At 43.4% G+C, this 19,519-nt stretch overlaps 1 protein-coding gene across 3 annotated transcripts in view; it reads left to right on the top strand.

Annotated features, from left to right (window-relative positions):
• Positions 1 to 208: 208 nt before the first annotated feature.
• The window catches only part of ACVR1B (activin A receptor type 1B), a 34,294-nt gene continuing 14,983 nt past the window's right edge, over positions 209 to 19,519 (top strand). For 2 of the 3 annotated variants that reach the window (XM_087814660.1, XM_087814661.1), the window contains exons 1-3: positions 209 to 299; positions 16,700 to 16,939; positions 17,767 to 18,015. In XM_087814660.1, coding sequence (XP_087670786.1) covers positions 209 to 299; positions 16,700 to 16,939; positions 17,767 to 18,015 — 580 coding nt within the window. Of the gene's footprint in view, positions 300 to 16,432; positions 16,981 to 17,766; positions 18,016 to 19,519 lie in introns of those variants that run through there. The other variant, XM_016201311.2, reaches the window with a different exon arrangement.

Below are 19,519 nucleotides of genomic sequence, written 5' to 3'. Positions count from 1 at the left end.
CCGCGCGCACCCGGCCCCGCCCTTCGGGGGCGCGCGCGGCGGCCGCGGCGCCGGCTCCGCCGGGAGCGCACGTGCCGGCGCCGGGCGGAGGAGCGGGAGGCGGGAGCGGGGCCGCGGGAGGAGGGGAGGCGCCGGGGGCGCGCGCGCGCGCGCTGGGCGCTGCTGGGCTGCGGCGGCGGCGGCGGCGGCGGCGGTGGCGGCGGTTACTATGGCGGAGTCGGCCGGAGCCTCCTCCTTCTTCCCCCTTGTCGTCCTCCTGCTCGCCGGCAGCAGCGGGTCGGGGCCCCGGGGAATCCAGGGTGAGTCCCGGGGCGGGGGGGCGGGGGCCGGGATGGAGAGGGCTGGGCGAGGGCGAGGCCTCGCGCCGCGGCTCCTGGGCTACAGCGCGCCCCTTCCCCACGCGCACAATATGGCCGGGCGGGGGGCGCGGAGGAGTCGGGGTGACCCCCAGTGGCTTCTCCTGACCCCCTAGGCTCGGCCGCCCAGCCGCGACCGAGCTCACGCCGGGCCCCTTGGGACTCAAGCCCTCTTCCAGGCGGAGCTAGATTCGGGGAGCTCTCACGGGTTGCGCTCCCTGCACCCCCATATTTCATAGAGGGGAGCGCGGGCTTCTTTCCAGAAATGTGGAGATCATGTTTTTGCCCCTCTGCTTGTCTAGGGGCGGGGGTGTTCATTCTCTCCCTGCAGATGCTCCTGGGGGATGCCTTTTCTCCCGCCAAGATTGTGGGGCTAGGGCTGTAGGGTCTTTGCTTTCCGAGGTATCCCGATGCTGAGAGACCTTGCGCATCTCAGATGGTAGGGGAAGGGGTCTCTAACCTTTCCTTCAGATCCTGCACTTGGGGCGTCTCTTCGCCTCCCTCTCTATCCTCCCTCTTGTTCTGGGAAGGGAGTCACATTTTCCCTTCACGCAGTCCTTTGAGTTCAGTGGGGCAAACCCCCCACCTCCAATACACATGCCCTCTGGAAGCTCTTTGGAGGAAGTGGGAGGAACAGGCCCCTCAACCGTTTTGGAGTTTGCCTTTGGAATCTCTCTAACCCTAGGAAACCTAGTTCCAGAATGGTTAATCTTCATCTAGGTGTATTTGCTTTCCATCTCGCTCCCCCTCACCTCACCCCAGGGGGCCCATTCAGTTGCTCACTATGTGGATGCCTTTCAGGTGAAATCCTAGAACCCGCCTGCAACCCCCAAGATTATTTAAAGATCCCACCGCTGGACAGGCTCCTTGGTCCTTCGTCAGTACTTATTTACCTTCCCGCACCACCCCTCTTACCTGCCCCTCCCCCCACTCACTCCCCCACCCTCACACCCCCCTCATCTTCCAACCCTCACAGCCTTTTGCTCCCCCTACCACCTCCACTCTTCCCACTATAGAGGTGGGTATCTTTCTGTGGCACCCTTAACTGGGTGTGTTATGAGGCTTTGTGGGGCTGAGAAGAGCAGATGAAACCCTAAAATATTTAATTTAAGAGAGTTCTCTTTACTGTGTTTTGGCATTGGGGTAGCAGATGAAGGTTATATTTGGCAGTTATATTGAAGTGATTATTGACCCACAGATGGACCTGGGGGAGACTGTCAGGATTGTATATGCTCTGATGTACAAACCCTGCTGCTTTGACTTCTCAGCAGCCCCTAGCCTTCCAGCAATGGGAGATCAAATGTGTGTTCTGTGGCTCTTCTCTCCACTAAAAATAATGATTCTCAGGTGGGTTCAGGCTCCTTTAATAAACCAGACAATCAAGAAAAGACATCTTCCCACTTTGGAGTCTCAAAAACAAGTTCATTATCTCCAGCTTTGATATTCGTTCCCAGTGGTGTAGCCTGTGCAGTGGGGTCTTTGTTCACTGGCTAATACTTGTGTTAAGCACCTCGTGTGTGTTCCTGGGTCTCACTGTGCTGTGTACGGTAATATACCATGGTTCTGATCAACACAGTGAAGGTGTATGAACACAGCCTGACATTTGTGGTAAGATCATGCTTTTTGGGAATAATGTTTGCTGGGCCTTATTGTGGGCCATGTTTTTGGAAAGTGTAACATAATGTTATTTCTCTACTGGGGTAGTGAATAGGGAGACTTGGCCTTCAGGTTTGTCATTTGATATGTGTATGAATAAATCTTTAAATTTCTTCCATAGCAATTTTTATCCTGTTTCTACTGTATGCAAGATTTTTAACAGCCGTTTCCCTGTTAACTTGGTGTAGTGTCTGTGGAGCTTTTCTTGTTGTGAGCTTAGTTAAGAATGTTTAATTGATAATCCAACTGGTTCTGAATAGGGCAGAATTCATTTCTTTTTTTTTTTTTTTGTAACCTTCCTAAAATGGATGTTTGTTGGGGTGAGATGGGTGGTCATAATAGGGAATTAGTTTCTTTTTTTGGTAAATTGGAAATTAGGTTGTGTGTCCAGCAAACATTCTCGAAGGCGTTTAAACTTCTTGGCCAGACACTACAGTTTTTTCCGGGACACAGCTAGTTGCCAATAGTGCATGCTACAGAGACCACTGTTGCAAAAGGCTTAAAGTAAAACGTCAATTCTGGGAAAATAGAGGCTGATGATAACAAGAAGTTGATTGCTTTCCTCCCTGCACTTCCTCTGTTGTGCTTCCCTAGGTGGGCTGGAAGAGCTGCAGAGCCAGGCAGTCCTGATGCCTGGTACTTGGACATGACATGAGGGCAGCAAGGGATAAGTGTTTCTATTAACTAGTGAGTTAACGTCAACTTAGTAAAAGGCCAGTGATAAGCAGAATGATTTCCAGGTTATAAACAGCATCCATTTGACAGGTGTACTATGTTTTAAGGCCTAGCTTTGGAGTTTTCACATTAGTATTTAAAAATGTAAAATTACATTAGTTAGTAGCAGAAGACATTCATTTCTTAAGACAAAAGCAACAAGGAGGCATTTGAGGTTCCGTTAGGAACATTCTGAATTTCTTTGAAAAGACTGAAAATTTTATTTCAGGCCAATTCTTGTAATTTTGTTCAGTGGACATGGTTTTGCAGTGCAGGAAAGTGAACTCTTGTAGAGGAGGGGAATCTCTGATTAGTTTTGTTAAACGAGATCCTGGAACAGATGTGGTTGAAACAATAAAATGGCTACTGTGGTTAAAGGTTAGAGCCAGATGGAGGAAGGAGGCTGGTTTTCAGCCCCGGAACTCCGTTGCCTTACAGGTTGTCCTTGAACAAGTCACTTAACCTAACTGTGACTGCCTCAGTTTTCCCTCTGTAAAGTAAGGAAACGATCTCTGTCACTCTTATTGGGACATTTGTGAGACTGACTTACTGATAGCCAGTTGGCTGGGAGGTATTTTTAGACACAGTTTCTGACTTCAGGGAACAAGCAAAGTTGGGTTACTTTTTATCTTATGGAGCAGCACATATCACAGTGTGGTTAATTTTTTCTTTGTGCATTTTTGTAGACATGTCAGGTTTCCTCAAGTTAATTTCTGTCTTTTGACAGGCTCTTACAGCGTAGACCCGGCAGCATACCTGTGATAATCAGACAGTCTGGAGGGAGTGACCTGCTTTAGGCTTTATTGGTTTGGCAACGTTTTAATTCTTACGCAACTCTGGGTATGTTTATGGCACTATGTAAATGTTACATAAGAACATGGAGGCTGAGAGGTGGCCAGGATGGTGCCTGTGAACACAGGAAGGTTAGACTTCATCTGAAAGGACCTTGGGAACCTGCAATCAGTACAGGCAGAAGCAGCACTTCATTTTCCTCCAGAAACCTTTTTAGTTGATTGTGTCTTTCAGGTGGACTGCTGTGTTATAAATAGGTTTATTCTCCACTGGTGAGCTAATTGTAACCTTGCTACCAAAATATGAATCAGAAGACGAGGAGAGGAGACGTGCTGCTTTCAGCATGTCCTGTTGAAGCTGCTTGTTGCATTTTGGAACATGAGTTGAATTGCGTTGCAGTCTGTTCTCATAATAACTCAGGAGTACAGTGTGCTGAGGTGGAATGGAATTCTCAGTTCATGGCGCTTTAGATCTTTATTTTTGAAGGTTAAATTAGAATGCTGAAGTGGCTCTTTTGTTTTAATTTTGAAATCCTTATTGTTTACTGTTCAGTTTTTGCTCAGAGCAGCAGTGAACATTAATTCTGGAATCCCGCCTCTTTGTCTTGAATTCTTGTGTTATTTGTCTGTTACAGTAGGGGTTGATGTAAGGGGGTCTTATATCATTTTCCTCTCTGTATTTATACAATGAAAATCCTAGAGTCCTCTTTCTCACCAACCCCGCTGCTGCTGGAAGTGCTGCAGGCATCCGTAGCCCATCAGTTCCGCCTAGACTGGGGTTGCTGAAACCTTTTAAGGAATCAGCTGCTCAGACCTGACAGTGCCCCACAGTCTAACTTGCATGCTCCCACTCTGCAGGCACTGCCTCCTGGCCAGGTTTGAATACCTGCTCTTGGTTTTTGCTCACTTCACTCCCTCACACATGGCTTAACCTGAGCCTGGGCTCCAGAGGCACCATCTCGGCCCTTGTCTGTTCTCTCTACCTGCTGGCTTCTCCATCATGGATAAATGTAGCACCATGCAAAACTACTATTGCCGAGTGTATCTTTCTGTCCCTTATTCTGTAGAGTAGCCAGAATTTAGTTGTGAAGTTTCTGTCCCAGGTGATCTCACCTGCTTTCTGGGTTTCAGAAGGTGCTACTTCAGGCAGCTTGGGTTCTTTTTGGTTTTCTTCTCTCTCCACTTAGTCTTAAGCCTGCACATGCTAAATATGTTGAATTTAACATAATAAAAGTAACTGCCTTTCTCTTTGTAGTATCAATCACTCCTGATATTTACACAATTATATACAAGATAAGTCTTTATTCATTCAGTTGGGTATGTGCCTGGAGTGGTTCTTGGCATGGGGCAGTAACAGAGGACAAGATGGGACATCCCTAATTGTCATGGAAATTATAGTTGCAGTGGCTTAGACTGAAAGTAAAGAAGTAAACACAATAATCAGTCCTGAGTGCTATGAACAAGATAAACCAGAATGCTGTGCTAGAGTGTGCCGGGAGTGACCCTTTCACATTGCTCTCAACTCTACTCTTTCATCTGTAAAATGGGGCGATTACAGTCATCTCATTATTTGTGGTAGCAATGGTCTATAAAGTCAATTGGAACGCTGAATTAGCGAATACTGAACCATTGCTCCCAGGGGAAATACAGGGTTAGGTTCTTTTGAGCTACTGGTCACATTTCATCAACTGATCAGTATATAACCTTGCCCTCTGTATATTTCTATTTAAAGACACTTTGCTTAGCATGTATTGTTTTTTTGTATTTTTTAAAATATGTTTTTATTGATTTCAGAAGAGAGGGAGGGAGAAGAAGAGAGAGATAGAAACATCAGTGATGAGAAAGAATCATCAATTGGCTGCCTACTGCACACCCCCTACTGGGGATTGAGCCTGCAACCTGGTCTTGTGCCCTGACCAGGAATCGAACCGAACTGTGACCTCCTGGTTCATAGGTTGATGCTCAACCACTGAGCCATGCCAGCCAGGCCTAACATATATTGTTGATGATTTAACATTGAACTCAAGGCCAGTAACACTATAACGCATTCTTGAACAGAGCTTGTCTAACATACATATTTTATCTGTAAGACACATCACTGTTCTTAACCTTTCAGCACTACTCTTGGGGAACATTTTAAACTGAAATCACCAACAAAAACACACAAAGGCAAAAAGCATGGCACTAAATAGACCATGAAAAGGACACATACTTACAGTGTAAGAGCAAAAACAAGAAGGCAGAGCTGTACCTTCTTCCCCCTCAGCTGGAACATGTGCATTGGGTGTTCAAATATGTGCACATGCTCAGATTTCTCACCACTTGGCACGTGTCTACAGATGACCGTGAGAGGACCAAGAGGTTGAGTTTGGGGTTACAAGTAAATTTTAGCAAGTAGGCAGATTCACAAATACAGAATCTGAATGCTCAGGATCAGTTGTATTTTGTTAACTGTTCAAATAATTGTGACTGAGAGAAAATTATGTCATACGGAATCCCAAGGGCTCCTAAATGGTTTCACTGAACCAGAATTTTAATATATATAGTTAGAAGTCCTATTTTCAGCCTGTAAATAAACCAAACATATGTATATGTAGAGAGAGGGAGAGAGAGAGAGAGAACTGTGGTAATCTAAAGATTCCTTTAATAGGTGTTTGTTGAGCATCTACCATATTCCAGACACTGTTTACAGTAAACAAAAGGAGACAAAAATGCCTTTCTTCATGAGGCTCATCTTCCGGCAGGTGGGATAGGCAATAAATAAATTAAATACAAGGTGATTCTGCCAACTACAGCCCACCCTTTACCCCAAGATTCCCTTTGGAACACACCTCTTCCAGTTATTCAGTCAAACATGAATGTAGGTGCTACTGTGAAGGGGTTTTGTAGATGTAATTAAGGTCCCAAATCAGTTGATCTTTGGATAAGGAAACTGTTATGGTAGACAGAACATAATCAAGCTAGCTCTTTGAAAGAAGGGAGTTTTCTCAGCTGATTGCAGAAGAGGAAAGCAGAGATACTTAGCTGGCTTGAAAGAAAGTAGACATCTGTGTGTGAACTGCCCACAGGGCCACGGGGCCAGGAACTGTAGGCCCTAGGAGCTGAGAGTGAGAGGGAAATGGGGACCTCAGCCTTTGGTTCACAAGACCCTGGGGTTTGCCAACAACCAGTGAACCTGAAAGAGGTCCCAACCCTAGGTGAGAAAGCGTCCCTGGCTGACACCATCATGCTGTGCCTGGACTTCTGACCTACAGAAACTGAGATAGTAAATAGGTGCTGTTTTAGAAAATGTGTATGTGGTGAGTCACGTGGTGATGTGTGGAGAAGGAAAGCAGGAGGGGAACGAGAAATATCCCAAGGTAGGCTTGAGGGTACTTGAGACCCGGTACCCCACGCATCCCATTGCTAGACCTTGAGTGTGAAAAGTACTTTGACCAAATATGACGTTTACCTACTGTCTGTTACATTTTCCTAGATATTTGTGAGTATTTGGAGGAGAGAGGAAATTTTGGATGCTTTGGATATAGTTTTTTTTAGACGATTTTGATGTTTAAGTTGAGGAATCTGAATTGAAGCATACACACACACACACAGACATGGTGGGGCGAAAATAGATTTACAGTTGTGAGTACGAGGAACACAATTTATTCTTGTATTATTTATTAAATATTGTATTATTTTTAAGTATTTGTGGTGAAGCCATCTTGCCCCAAATCTTACTTATTATCTTGGTGTATGTTTGTATATTACATTCTACACTTGTAGTAGGTGAGATTGAATCAAATTCAATAGTGTTCATTTCTAATATCCAGGACCAAGCTGAATGAGAGGGATACTGAGGAAAGAGTCTGTCCTTGCCCTTTAGAAGTTTATACACAAATTGACTTTTCGTCTGCTTGTTGGAACAACCACAAAACTATGAAGAGTTCATACCCTTATTGACTGGATGACAGGAGTAATAAAAGCTTCTGATTGACTGAATGTTTACTGTATACTCAAGTGTTGAGCTGAGACACTCTTGTCCCCATTTTACCTAGGAAACAGCTGGGGCATAGAGAGGGTAGGCAGTGGGCTGAGGTCTGTCTTCTGACTCCAAAACATGTGCTCTAAATACTGTGCTCTACTATATACTATGATGCGTACTCAAGTGATTAACCTGTCTCTGCCTCCAGTCTCCCACTTTTCCTCCATCCTAGTGCTGGATTTAACTTTGGAAAATATACCTTCTGCATCTGGTGGTTCCACCACTTTTATGTGGCCTCCAGGATCAATGCCAGGCCCCTTGGCCTGGCATCACAGTCCGTCCAATCTGGCCTAGTCTCTCTTACTGCCCCATCTGTGCCTGGAACCTTGATATTGTTGCATCTGTCCATTTACTATGACCTAACATGTCTTGTGCTTTTCTTGGCCTTGGCCGCCTCTTCCTAGCCAAATCCTGCATCCTCCAGTGTGGGGCCTTCTTTGGCCTCCTGTCTTCCCCCAGTCAGTGAGTCCATCCTCTCAGCTTTTCTCTTTGGTCCTTATTGGTAGCATAGAAGTTCACACTGGTTTTTAGTTGTCTGTTCCTCCCATTCTCCCTCTCTGTCCCCTAAAAATTGATGCTAGGACCTGGCTTATTCTTCTTTATATGGCTTTGTCCTGTCACAGAGCCTTGCATATTTTAAGTACTTAATCAGCTTCTTTAATTCCTTCATTTCTGTCCTCTTGGCAAAATGCTAGGTAAATAATTCCAATTCTGTCCTGCTGTAATTTTATCATCTTCTGTATATATAGTTTTTATCCCAGTTACTCAAAAATACTACAGACATTTGTGAGTTACTTGGAATGTCATAGTCTTTCTTCCTACCTCACCTCTTTCATCTCGGTTTACTCTACCACCTGCCATTTTATTCCAGACAAATTAACTTAATCTCAACCTCATTAGTTTTATTCTCAGCCGTGGTTGAATTTTTTTTTTCCTTTATTGTCCCAGATGCCTGAAACAACCATTCTTAGCCCTCTTCTCACTCAGAACTGTTGTGCACTGTCCCCTCTTTACTCGTCCATAGTATAGTAAATAGGTCAGGAAGCAAATACAAAATATCACCGATAAATATCCTCCCGTCCTAATGAGCCACAAATGTCTGTTTATATACAACGAAGAAAGGAAACAGTGTTTTTGCATGTTCATTGTAAACTGTTAGTAAAGGAGGAATACCAAGTTACTAGTAGATAGTCTAGATAGTTTAAATATGGTGGCTGAGTCTGTACACTTAGGTCTTAGGAACATTGGACATTGTCCTTCATAATGATGCCACTCAGTCAAGTTTGGCATTCTTCTGGACAGCAGGTGGGCCCTTGCTGGATGTTCAGGTATTTACAGTCAGCCATAAATTAAGTTGCATTGACAGGTCTTTTTGCATAAACATCAAACATCTCTTTTGAGTGAGAACAAAGCTTTCATTCTCTAGACCTGAGGCTTAACGGTGAACTTGTTTAAACAGCTCTCCAAGTAGAATGTCAGAAAGGCAGTTTGTAGAATAGATATAGTGTGAAGCTGGCTTTTCAAACACCTTTCTCTCATGCAAACTCCACTCCGAGACCTTTTCCCAGATTGGAATTAAATACCAAACTCATCCAGTGTCTTATTGTTAAATCTGTCGGTTTTTTCCCTTCTCATACAAATAGCTTCCTTTATTAAGTCAGTTACATTTTTTAATAAGAGCTTTTAAAAGTACATTTTTTTGTGTTTTTTTTTTTAGGTACCACCAACTACACATGTGAAATTTGACTTTATTATGGCTCTTGGAAACTTGAGAGGTTTTGTTTTGTATTAATGTATTTTTACAATCTAATTTTGAGGATTGTGAAAGATAAAGGTGTAACTTGGGTCTTTTTTACCAATAACATCTGATTGCTTTACTGTAATGCTGCAAGATATTTCTACTTTGGTTAGTTAGAACTTTGGCTGCTGTTACAGTGTCAGTGTCCCGTTACTGCCCCCCTATACTTCCCTTTCCCAGGAGAACCAAACATTACCTCTATTTTGTGACAGTTTAATGCCAGATACCTCCTTTTTTTAAAAAAATAACATTAAAAATTTTTTTTACTGATTTGAGAGAGAGAGAGACCGATGTGAGAGAGAAACATCGATCAGTTGCCTCCTGCACTTGTCCTGGCGGGATTGAGCACACAACCTGGGTATGTGCCCTGACGGGGAATTGAACCTGCCACCTTGTTGTGTCAACTGAGCCACACCGGCCAGGGCGACAGCTCTTTTTTTTAATTCAGGATTTTCATAAACACATTGGTCTAGAAACATATATAAAGCAGATAAAAGCTGAGCCAGTCTTCCAGAGCCCCTTTCCCTCTCCAGTTAGGCTGAGACTTACTGAATGAGATTTATTAAGCGCAGTGCTATTTGCTAGGTGCTGTGCTGGATGCCAGTGAGGAAATGGTGCAGAGAAGGACACTGGCTTCCTCATCGTGGAGTTCAGAGGTTCTGGAACATCTCTGCCAGCCTAGGGGTTGAGGAAGAACACAGTCTGAAGAACACTGTATCTCCAGTTTTTCATGCATGTGTTAGGTTTTTGATGTTTTTGTTTTAGAACTGAGATTATATTATAATACCTTTTTACAAAGATTTATGGTATATTAAAAATTCTGGTAAAATGCATATAACAGAAAATTTACTGTTTTTTACCATCTTAAAGTGTACAGTTCAGTGGCATTAAGTACTTTCATAATGTTGTGCAAACCAGCAGACTCTCTAGTTCTAGAACTTTTTTCTTAACCCAAAGGAAACCCAGAAGCCCAGTTAAGCAGTCACTCCCCTCCCTCCACCCCCCTTCACAACCACTAATTTGCTTTCTTTCTGGATATTTAATGTAAATGGAATCATACAATGTGCTGCTATTTTCACTTAACATAATGTTTTGTACTTAAGTTTATCCCTCTTATAGTATATATTAGTAATTTATTCACTTTTTATGGCTGAATAATACTCCATTGTATGAATATACCACATTTTGTTCACCCATTCATTATTTGATGGACATTTGGGTTGTTTCCACCTTTTGATTATTGTGAATAGTGCTGTTATGAACATTCACATACAAGTTTTTGTGTGAACACTTGTTTTTAATCTTTTGGATATACTATCCATAGGAGTAGAATTACTGGGTTATATGGCAGTTCAGTGTTTAACTTATTGAGAAACCATCGAATGGTTTTCCACAGCAATGCTTGAGTATTCACCAACACTTGCTTTTTTTTTTTTTCATTTTCTCACGGCCTTCCTAGTGGGTGTGAAGTGGTATCTAATTGTTGTTTTTATTTGCATGTGAATTTGAAATTCATTTGCATTTGAGATCATGTTGAACGATCTTTTCATGTGCTATTTGTATATTTTCTTTGGAGAAATGCCTATTCAGATCCTTTGCCCATTTTTTGTTTTTTTGTTGTTGAGTTGTGAGAGTTCTTTATATAGTCTGTATACTAGACCATTATTAGATATATGATTTGCAAATGTTTTCTTATTCTGTAGGTTCTTTTCATCCTCTTAGTATTCTCCTTTGGCACACAAAAGTTTTTAATTTTGATAAAGGCCAGTGTATCTGTTCTTGTTTTTTTGCTTGTGCTTTTGGTGTGATATCTAAGAGACAATTACCAAATTCAAGATCATGAAATTTATCCCTGTTGTGTTTTTTTTTAAGTTTTAGAATATAAGTTTTAGCTCTTATATATAGATTTTTGATTAATTTTGAGTTAGTTTTTGTATGTGGTGGAATGTAAGGGTTTGATTTTATTCTTTTGCATGTGGATATCCAGTTGTCCAGCACCATTTGTTGAAAACTAGTCTTCCTCCCTTGAAGGTTCTAGACATTCTTCTCAAAAATCAGTTGATTGTAGATGTGTAGGTTTGTTTTTGGAGTTTCAAGTCTGTGCCATTGATTTATACGCCTATACTTATGCCTGTGGTAAGTTTTGAAATCAGGAAGTGTGAGTCCTCCAACTTTGTTTTTGTTTCTTTTCAAGATCACTTTGGCTGTTCAGGATCACGGAGTTGTGTAGAGTTGTGGTCTTTGTTCTATCCTAAGGACAGCTGTAGGGGTTTGCATAAGGCCCAGGGAAGAATAATTTAAAAGATCGTGGGTTGTAGTAGGCTATTCTTATCAGTTTCCTCTGTGTCTGATAGATGCTGTCCTCTGGAAGGATGAGGGCTGAGAAGGAGTTTATGATCAACTTGTAAAATCATGAAGAGTAAGGGCAGCACAGGCTGATTTGGGCACCAAACCTTGGATCTCTAGAACTAGGAGGTTGCCTGGTGAAGTTTGAAGTGGCAAGTTTAGTGTGCTTAAATAGGATAGTGCTTCACATAAGAACTAAATTGATGAAACTTGTATCTCCAAGGAGCACTTAATAAAAGCTAAAACTCATAAACACTATGCATGTTTTGCGGTATGCCTCTCACCTTTCGAGGTTGATGCCACCACCCTGCGCTCTCCCACACCTTGTCTCCTGGCAATGTGGTCTCAGGCCTAATATTGGGCTGAGTGGCATGAGTCTAGCCCTGTATGGTGGTTCTTAGGAATTCCCAGTGAGCCACAGCCTCACTGAGTATCCTCCCAGTGTCTGCCAGTGGGTAAGAAAGGGTTCCCAACCAGTGTCCGTCTGTGGTGAGGTTGTCTTGCTGGGACCTGGCTGTGTTAGTGCCTCCACAACATGCAGCTAGACTGAGTCTGCCCAAGTTGGGACTTGTCAGCCTTACTCAAAACACTGCCTCTGTCACGAATCAAATTTGCATTTACTTCCTACCACAGACCACCTTCTAATCATACTTTGGAACCATGTTCAAATCTTGCCAAAGCGGCTTTGTCTTTAGTTCAGGTTTTACTACCTTGTTAATAACAGAATGCTGTGCTAGTGGGAATTTCATTCTGACCACTTTTTAACTTGTTTGTGTATAGAATGATTTTGTTACTCCTCTGTGATTGGTTTTCCTAATTGTGTTATTTCAGCTACGTAACTGTTAGGTATGTGGTGTTTATATACACGTATGTAGACTGATTTAACTTAATGAGTCAATAGGAAACCTTATAAAGGCTGTTATCATTAATCCAGATTTAGCTTTTCAAAGACATTGAAATTAGGTAAGTGATTTAGTGTACTAGCAGATTTGTAGTAAATTCAGATGTTTGTATAATTTTATTATCACTTATTTTGTTGCAGTGAAAAATGAATATTTACAGAAGACTAACCATAATATCTGTATTTAAAGTTCAGGGTAAAGTATATAAAATTTAAAGCTGAACTTCCCAGTGGTGGACCAGTGAGGCAAACACTGTGAATTTAGAAATAAACTAGATTCAGATTTCAGCTGGAGGATTTTAGAGGTCATCTGGTTCAGTCCTTTCTTTCTGGTTAATCATGAGGAAATGAGGTTCAGGAAAGCTAAATGACTTGCCCAATGCCACGCGACTCAGTTACTGGCAGAGCTGAGGCTCCAACAGCAGTTTCTTGCTGTGGTCTTGCTGTGACTTGCCACTTGCTAATTAATTAGTGGATGAAGAGACACATGTTAAGTGTGTGTGTTTGAGTTTTACATTGAGAGTAGGGATTAAAATTTATTGAGCATCTATTTGCTACGCACTTTATTTCATTTAATTCTTATGTAGTCCTGTGACATAATTATTAACAGTTCCATTTTACAGTTGCATGAAGGTTCCTAAGTTGCTCAAGGTCATGTGATTAATATTAGAGCTGGTATTTGAGCATTAGGTCTTTCTGACCTGTTTCCTGCCATGATACCCTGCCATGGCTCCAGTGATGGTAACTGAAACCTTTTCAGGGGTGTGGGCAGTAGTGATGGTTATCTTAAAAATAGATCTTTTTCAGCCCTGACCAGTGTGCTTAGTGCTTAGAGTGTCAGCCTGTGCACCCAAGGGCCGCAGGTTCAATTCCTAGTCAAGGGCACGTACCTCAGTTGCAGGTTTGTTCCACTGGCCCCCCCACCCCACCCTTGGTCCAGGAGAGTGCAGGAGGCAACCAGTTGATGTGTCTCTCTCACATCAATGTTTCTGTCTCTCTCTCTCTCTCTCTCTCTCCCTCTCCCTCTCCCTCTCCCTCTCTCTCTGCTCCTCCCTTCCTCCCTTCCAGTCTCTGGAAAGGAATGGAAAAAATATCCTCAGGTGAGGATTAACCAAAAAAAATAGGATTTTTTCAGACTTCTCACTCATTGTAAAATATAAAGACATACACAGATGGGTGAAGAGAGAGTCTTTCTCAGGGTACCCATAGCACTTAGTGCACGTTTGACTAACCTTTATACCATTTCTGTAAGATAAATAGTATTTTTTGGTTGGGCGGCCAAGGCCCAGATAGATTCAGGGACTTGCTCAATTCCTTATCACAAACCCACATGGCCCTGCTCCCAGTTCTGATTCTTCGTCCAGTCTAGCATAGATTTCATCACTTTTGTTCTTTCCTGTCTTACACCAAGATTGTTTAAGTACTTCCCAAAAGTAATGAGCCGCATGTGGGTGTGTTCGTTCTCTAGGATGAATCACTGTGAAAGGGGCCCTGCACCAATGAAAGGAGAATAAGTATCTGGAATCAGACTCCTGGCTCTCTTTCCTACTAATTGACAACTCTGAAGTGAGCTTTTTTCAAAAGGCGGCTGTGGGTCTGGCCTGTGTGTCCCACTGTGCTCAGAATAGCCCTCTCCGAGTTGTTCGCTTTCCCTTCTCGCTTCCCAAAATAGACCCAATGCTGTTCTCTTTGCTGGACATTCTGGCTCACGTATTGAGAGGTGTGCGCTCCATGGGGAACCCCTTTTGTGCTTGAATGTCCCCACTGACACACAGGGGAGGGGGCATCAGCTTTCCTGAAGTAACAGTCAGGATTCCAGCCTGAGTAAAAGAGACGTGGGTTGAGTATCCAGAAGGTCACAGAAGTAAATTTGTTAACAAGAGGAATAAAAGAGGGAGCAAATAAAGGTATTTGGGAGGAAAAATTGAGGAGGTTTCTTAGTCTGTTTTGTGTCTAAAGGGTTGGAATTGAAATTTAGGAGGCATTTACTTTTAAAATTCCTTCCAGATTTGGAATGTAGTCTAAAGAGTACCTGCTTTAAACTTCCTGCCTTTAAAATGTAACACTACCCAAGCCTTTCAGCAGGTAGCTACATGTTTTGGAATTTCTCCCAGAAGAAAGGGATCTGATCAAATGCTGTGAAAAAAATAACCACAGGCCATGCAGTGAAGATGCACACCACTCGTTTACCTGTCAGTGCTGTCTCCTTTGTTTCCTTGGCTGGGGATGGCAAGGGATTGTGTCCTTTATAGAAAGCCTGAGAAAGGAGGGGTCAGATGCTGAGATATTTAGAATCTGTCTTTGGATTTGAAAAGCCAAGAGATGCCTTTCAGAGTACTGGAGGAAGAGACAAAGATAGACTGTTTACAGCCTACGGGGTGAGTTACAACAGGCTGTTTTTTCATGGGACTAGTCATACATGTCTCTTCTCTAGGGGCCGTAGTTTGACTACCTTCCCAATCTGTATCCAGGTAGTACTCACTCGGTGTCCAGGCTGGGACCTGGGTGAGCCCTACCACCTCAATCCCCTGATGGGCGAGTGCTTCATTCAGCACTGAGTCCCAACCTAAGTATCGTAGTGGCTAAAGCCATGCTCCTGCCCATCCTAAGAGGTCAGGGCTAGGTTAGGCTCATGGAAGACAGTGTTGGGGAGAACCAACTGCTGCCGTCTGTGCTATTCTTGTTAGATGGATAAATAAAGGATTTCAGACTCCAGGGCTGCTAAACTAGCTTTTAGAGGCACCAAATTCACTTACAGTAATTTCCTATCAATAGTCTACACTTAATGTATACTACACTCCCAGCAAAACCCACTAGTCCCAGAAATGATTGCATACATTACCTATTTGAAAAAATAAAAAAATTTGTGTGTGTGTGTGTGTGTGTGTATATATATATAGTCTATATAGGGTGTCTCAAAAATATATCATACACTTTGAATAATTAATTTTAAAGGCAGTGTTTATTAAAGTACATTTCATTTTCAAAATTGAGCTATCAGCTGTTAAAGTGTGTATACATTTTCGGGGGACACCATGTGTATGTATATATATATATATGTAAAAAATACTCTTTAAAGGGACCTTTCAGAATGAGTTAAACTTATTGAGCCCTTCTTATGCATTAGCTCATTTAATGTTCACAATAACTTTATGAGGTAGCTACTAATATTATCCTCTTTGGAGGATATTGTTTTTGCCCCTCATGAGAGGGGCACCTGCCATGGACTAAAGGGAGAGGATGTTGGACAGTCAGGGGAAGCTTTTCCTTCTTCTTTTTTTTTTAATCCTCACCCAAGGATATGTTTATTGATTTTTAGAGAGAGAGGAAGGGAGAGAGAGAAACATCGATGTGAGAGAGAAACATTGATAGGTTGCCTCCCGCACCTGCCCCAACCAGGCATTGAACCTGCAACCTGCTATGTGCCCTGACTGAGAATCAAACCCACCACCTTTTTTATACGGACGATGCTCCAACCATATGAGCTGGGGCATTGGGAACGTTTTCAAAGGAAGTGACATTTAAGCTGAATTTTAAAGGATTTGTAAGAATTATCCAGGAAGAAGAGCATTGCTGCCATAGAATGTGTGAGAGCATGGGTACTGACTGCAGTCAGGAAACTGGGCTTGCCTTGTGCTGGAGAAAGGAGATGGGGGTGATGACGGCTCCAAGGAACCAGAGGTGGTTTTGGGTCCAGTGTGTGTGCGCACGCGCATGCATGCGTGTGCGTGTGTTGGGGGTGGGGACCTGTATTCTCCAAAGGTGCCTTCGTCTCATGCTCAGGCATCTAAATTTAAAGAAAAACATCTTCCCTGGCCACCAAATAATTTGTAATAAGCCTAAGGCACAGTTCCAAAGGTTTCTCTGTGTCTCAGGCATAAAAGAGAGCATTTAGAGTAAAACGGCACGGCCTAGAAAGTCTTGTTTGTGAGCTGAATAAACAGGTGAAAGGTTGTGCCTCCACTGGTTGTGCCTCGTCTTTCTGAACCGTCTCCATAAATGCTCCTCATCTTGGATGCCAGGTATCCTAAGGAATGATATTCTAAGTCTGGAAAAGGACCTTGGGTAAGATCTGATCATTGATGTCAGTGTCTACTCCCAAATTTCCTGCAGCTCTGCTGTGTACGTGCACCAGCTGCCTGCAGGCCAACTATACATGTGAAACAGATGGGGCCTGCATGGTTTCCATTTTCAACCTGGGTGGGATGGAGCACCATGTGCGCACCTGCATCCCCAAAGCGGAGCTGGTCCCTGCTGGGAAGCCCTTCTACTGCCTGAGCTCCGAGGATCTACGTAACACCCACTGCTGCTACACTGACTTCTGCAACAAGATTGACCTGAGGGTGCCCAGTGGTGAGTGGACACCCTTGTTGGACTATTGGCTCATCTTGGAGGTAGGGCACCCCTGTCTTTCCTCCTCCTCTACACTTCCCCCATTCCTTTGCTCAATGATAAGTAAAGGTACCTTTTTGAAGTTCCCTAAGGTGACAGGGGATGGGATTGCTCCTAGTCACAATTGTAGATTAGAGGATGAGGGAGACAGATTGTTGTCAAGTTGGTCCCGGAGGGGAAAGCTGCATTTTGGGTGGTGGCCAAGTGGCCATAGGCAGCTGTTGAGGAGTGGGAGAACCAGGCGTGGACCCCAGGGCTGGACATAGGACTGATCCTGAGGAAGGCAGCCCCAGAGCCTCGTGAAGGGAGCTGTTGGTGTGGGGGTAGGGGCAAAACTGGAAAGAGGGGCTGCAGTTGGGCAGAAAGGACAGGGGTCAAGACTAGGAAGTGTTAGATCTCACCCCTCTGTAGGTCTGCCGTCTGGAAGGTATTGCTGCGGAGCTAGAGAAGTAGGAGAGAGACTGGAGCAAAGCTTAAAGGCACTGTTATAAGTTGAAGAGTAGATCCTGGCATCTGCCTGGGGCACTGAGATGGAAGAAGTACCATGAAATTACAAAGTGGGTTATGGATTTGACTGCTGCAAAGGGCTCCTTAACTAGAGAGGTTTGTATTTGAGAGCATCAGGCAGACAAACTAGCCCAGTGAGACTGGAGAGGTCAAGAACACCTTGAACACGCGGAGAGGGAAAGGGCATCTCACTTGGAGGGTGGTGTCGGGGATAAATAAGGCCAGTGCATTCCCTTGTTTTTACTCTTTGTTCTTTCCTTCTCCTCTCTCACTTGACCTAGGTCACCTCAAGGAGCCTGAGCACCCTTCCATGTGGGGCCCTGTGGAGCTGGTGGGCATTATTGCCGGCCCAGTGTTTCTCCTGTTTCTCATCATCATCATTGTTTTCCTTGTCATTAACTATCATCAGCGTGTCTATCACAACCGCCAGAGGCTGGACATGGAAGATCCCTCATGTGAGATGTGCCTCTCCAAAGACAAGACGCTCCAGGATCTTGTCTACGATCTCTCCACATCGGGGTCTGGCTCAGGTACTGACTTCTTTGGGCCTTATGTCTGTTATTGGCCTTCATCACTGCTTCCCAGCAGGGTACAGCATTTATGAAAAAGTCTGGGCCTTACACTTGTTTCTAGCAGCATTAAGTCATTTGGTTTAATACTTCCCCTTGTGGAATCTGACATATAATAAGATAAGATAAGGGGGTCACAGAAAATCTTTCATTCCCTGGGATTCCAAAGGTCAGGTGCAGAACTCTCCCTTCCAGAAACTGCCTCTCTCCAGGTTCTGTAACTATCCATCTATTAAAATTCATCTGGTTCCACCTGAGCAGTGGAGTGCTCAATTTAAGGGCCCCTTTTGAGAAACAGGAGTGTGCCGCGTTCCTGTGAGGTGGTGACCGCTAATCATTGATCTCTGGGCAACCACAAGGGGAGTTTAAGGACATTGAATAAAGCTGAAAGCTAGGGTTTGGTGAATCATTGACTTGTTCCAGTGGACCAGGGCTTTTTTGTGCAGGTTAAATGAAGGCAGCTTGGGCTTCCAGCATGGCATCAGCCCCATTTCTTGTGCTGCCTATTGGTAACTGAGCCTTCCTTAGATGGAAATTGAACCAAACACTGGACCTTGTCATGAAACCAAAATAGGATAAAGGTAATTGGGTTGTTCAGGTCTCAGGGTATACAGCTCAGCTAGCTATTAGATATGAATGACTGTAAAACAGCCTTTTTATGAATATAAACAATTATTTTAGCGAAGGTAGTATTCTGTTCTTGTAAAAAAAATCATCCACAAAGGTTGTTGCCATTGTAGCTAAAACATATAGAATCATATTTGTGAGAATTTTGTGTTTATGGTTTTGTTTTTTATGGGGGTTTTTTGCTACGTGACAAGACTATTCTTTAGGGAAATTATGCTATCAGTCATGGCCAGACATTTCTCCTTGAACACAAGGAATACTTTGAGCTGTGACATCTCTTGAATTTTAGTGGTTTTGCCTTTATTAAGCTCTGCCGTAGAGAGTACCAAAATGATAGATGTATTTAAAAGCTGTATACATTTAGGAAGAGAGAAAGTATATGGCTTGTTCTTTGATGAAAGAGGTAGGGGAGTTAGAACTGCCTGACTGTGACTTGATTTGCTGCTAGAGGAGGGGAGGAGGGTAACTTGGCGTCCGGGGTCTAGCTGAGACTCAGGAAGGTGCATGGCAGTTACTTAGTCAGCTGGAGTGAAATAATAACCATTTCTCTCTGGATGGTTTAGTCCATTCTTAATTCAGAATATGCAGACCTTCCAAGATGCTGGAGTTTTAATACTGTGGATTTAAAAGTAGCTAAGTCCTTGCTATTTACATGACTTTCAATTCACACGAACAAATATATGTTGAGTACCTTCTGGGTGAGACAGTATGAACAAAGATGAGAAAGAAGCTGAGCCAAAGTTGGGTGGAAGAGACGGGGAGTTTTGGGAAGGGTCTCACGGAGGATGCATTCAAAGGAGTCTTGAAGACTGAATTAGAAGTGTTAAGAGACATGAGA

The sequence above is a fragment of the Miniopterus natalensis genome, chromosome 2 (assembly GCF_054644295.1).
Source record: "Miniopterus natalensis isolate mMinNat1 chromosome 2, mMinNat1.hap1, whole genome shotgun sequence".
NCBI lineage: Eukaryota > Metazoa > Chordata > Mammalia > Chiroptera > Miniopteridae > Miniopterus > Miniopterus natalensis.
Note: the sequence above shows the minus strand (reverse complement) of the source record. Positions and strands in the feature narration are given on the sequence as shown.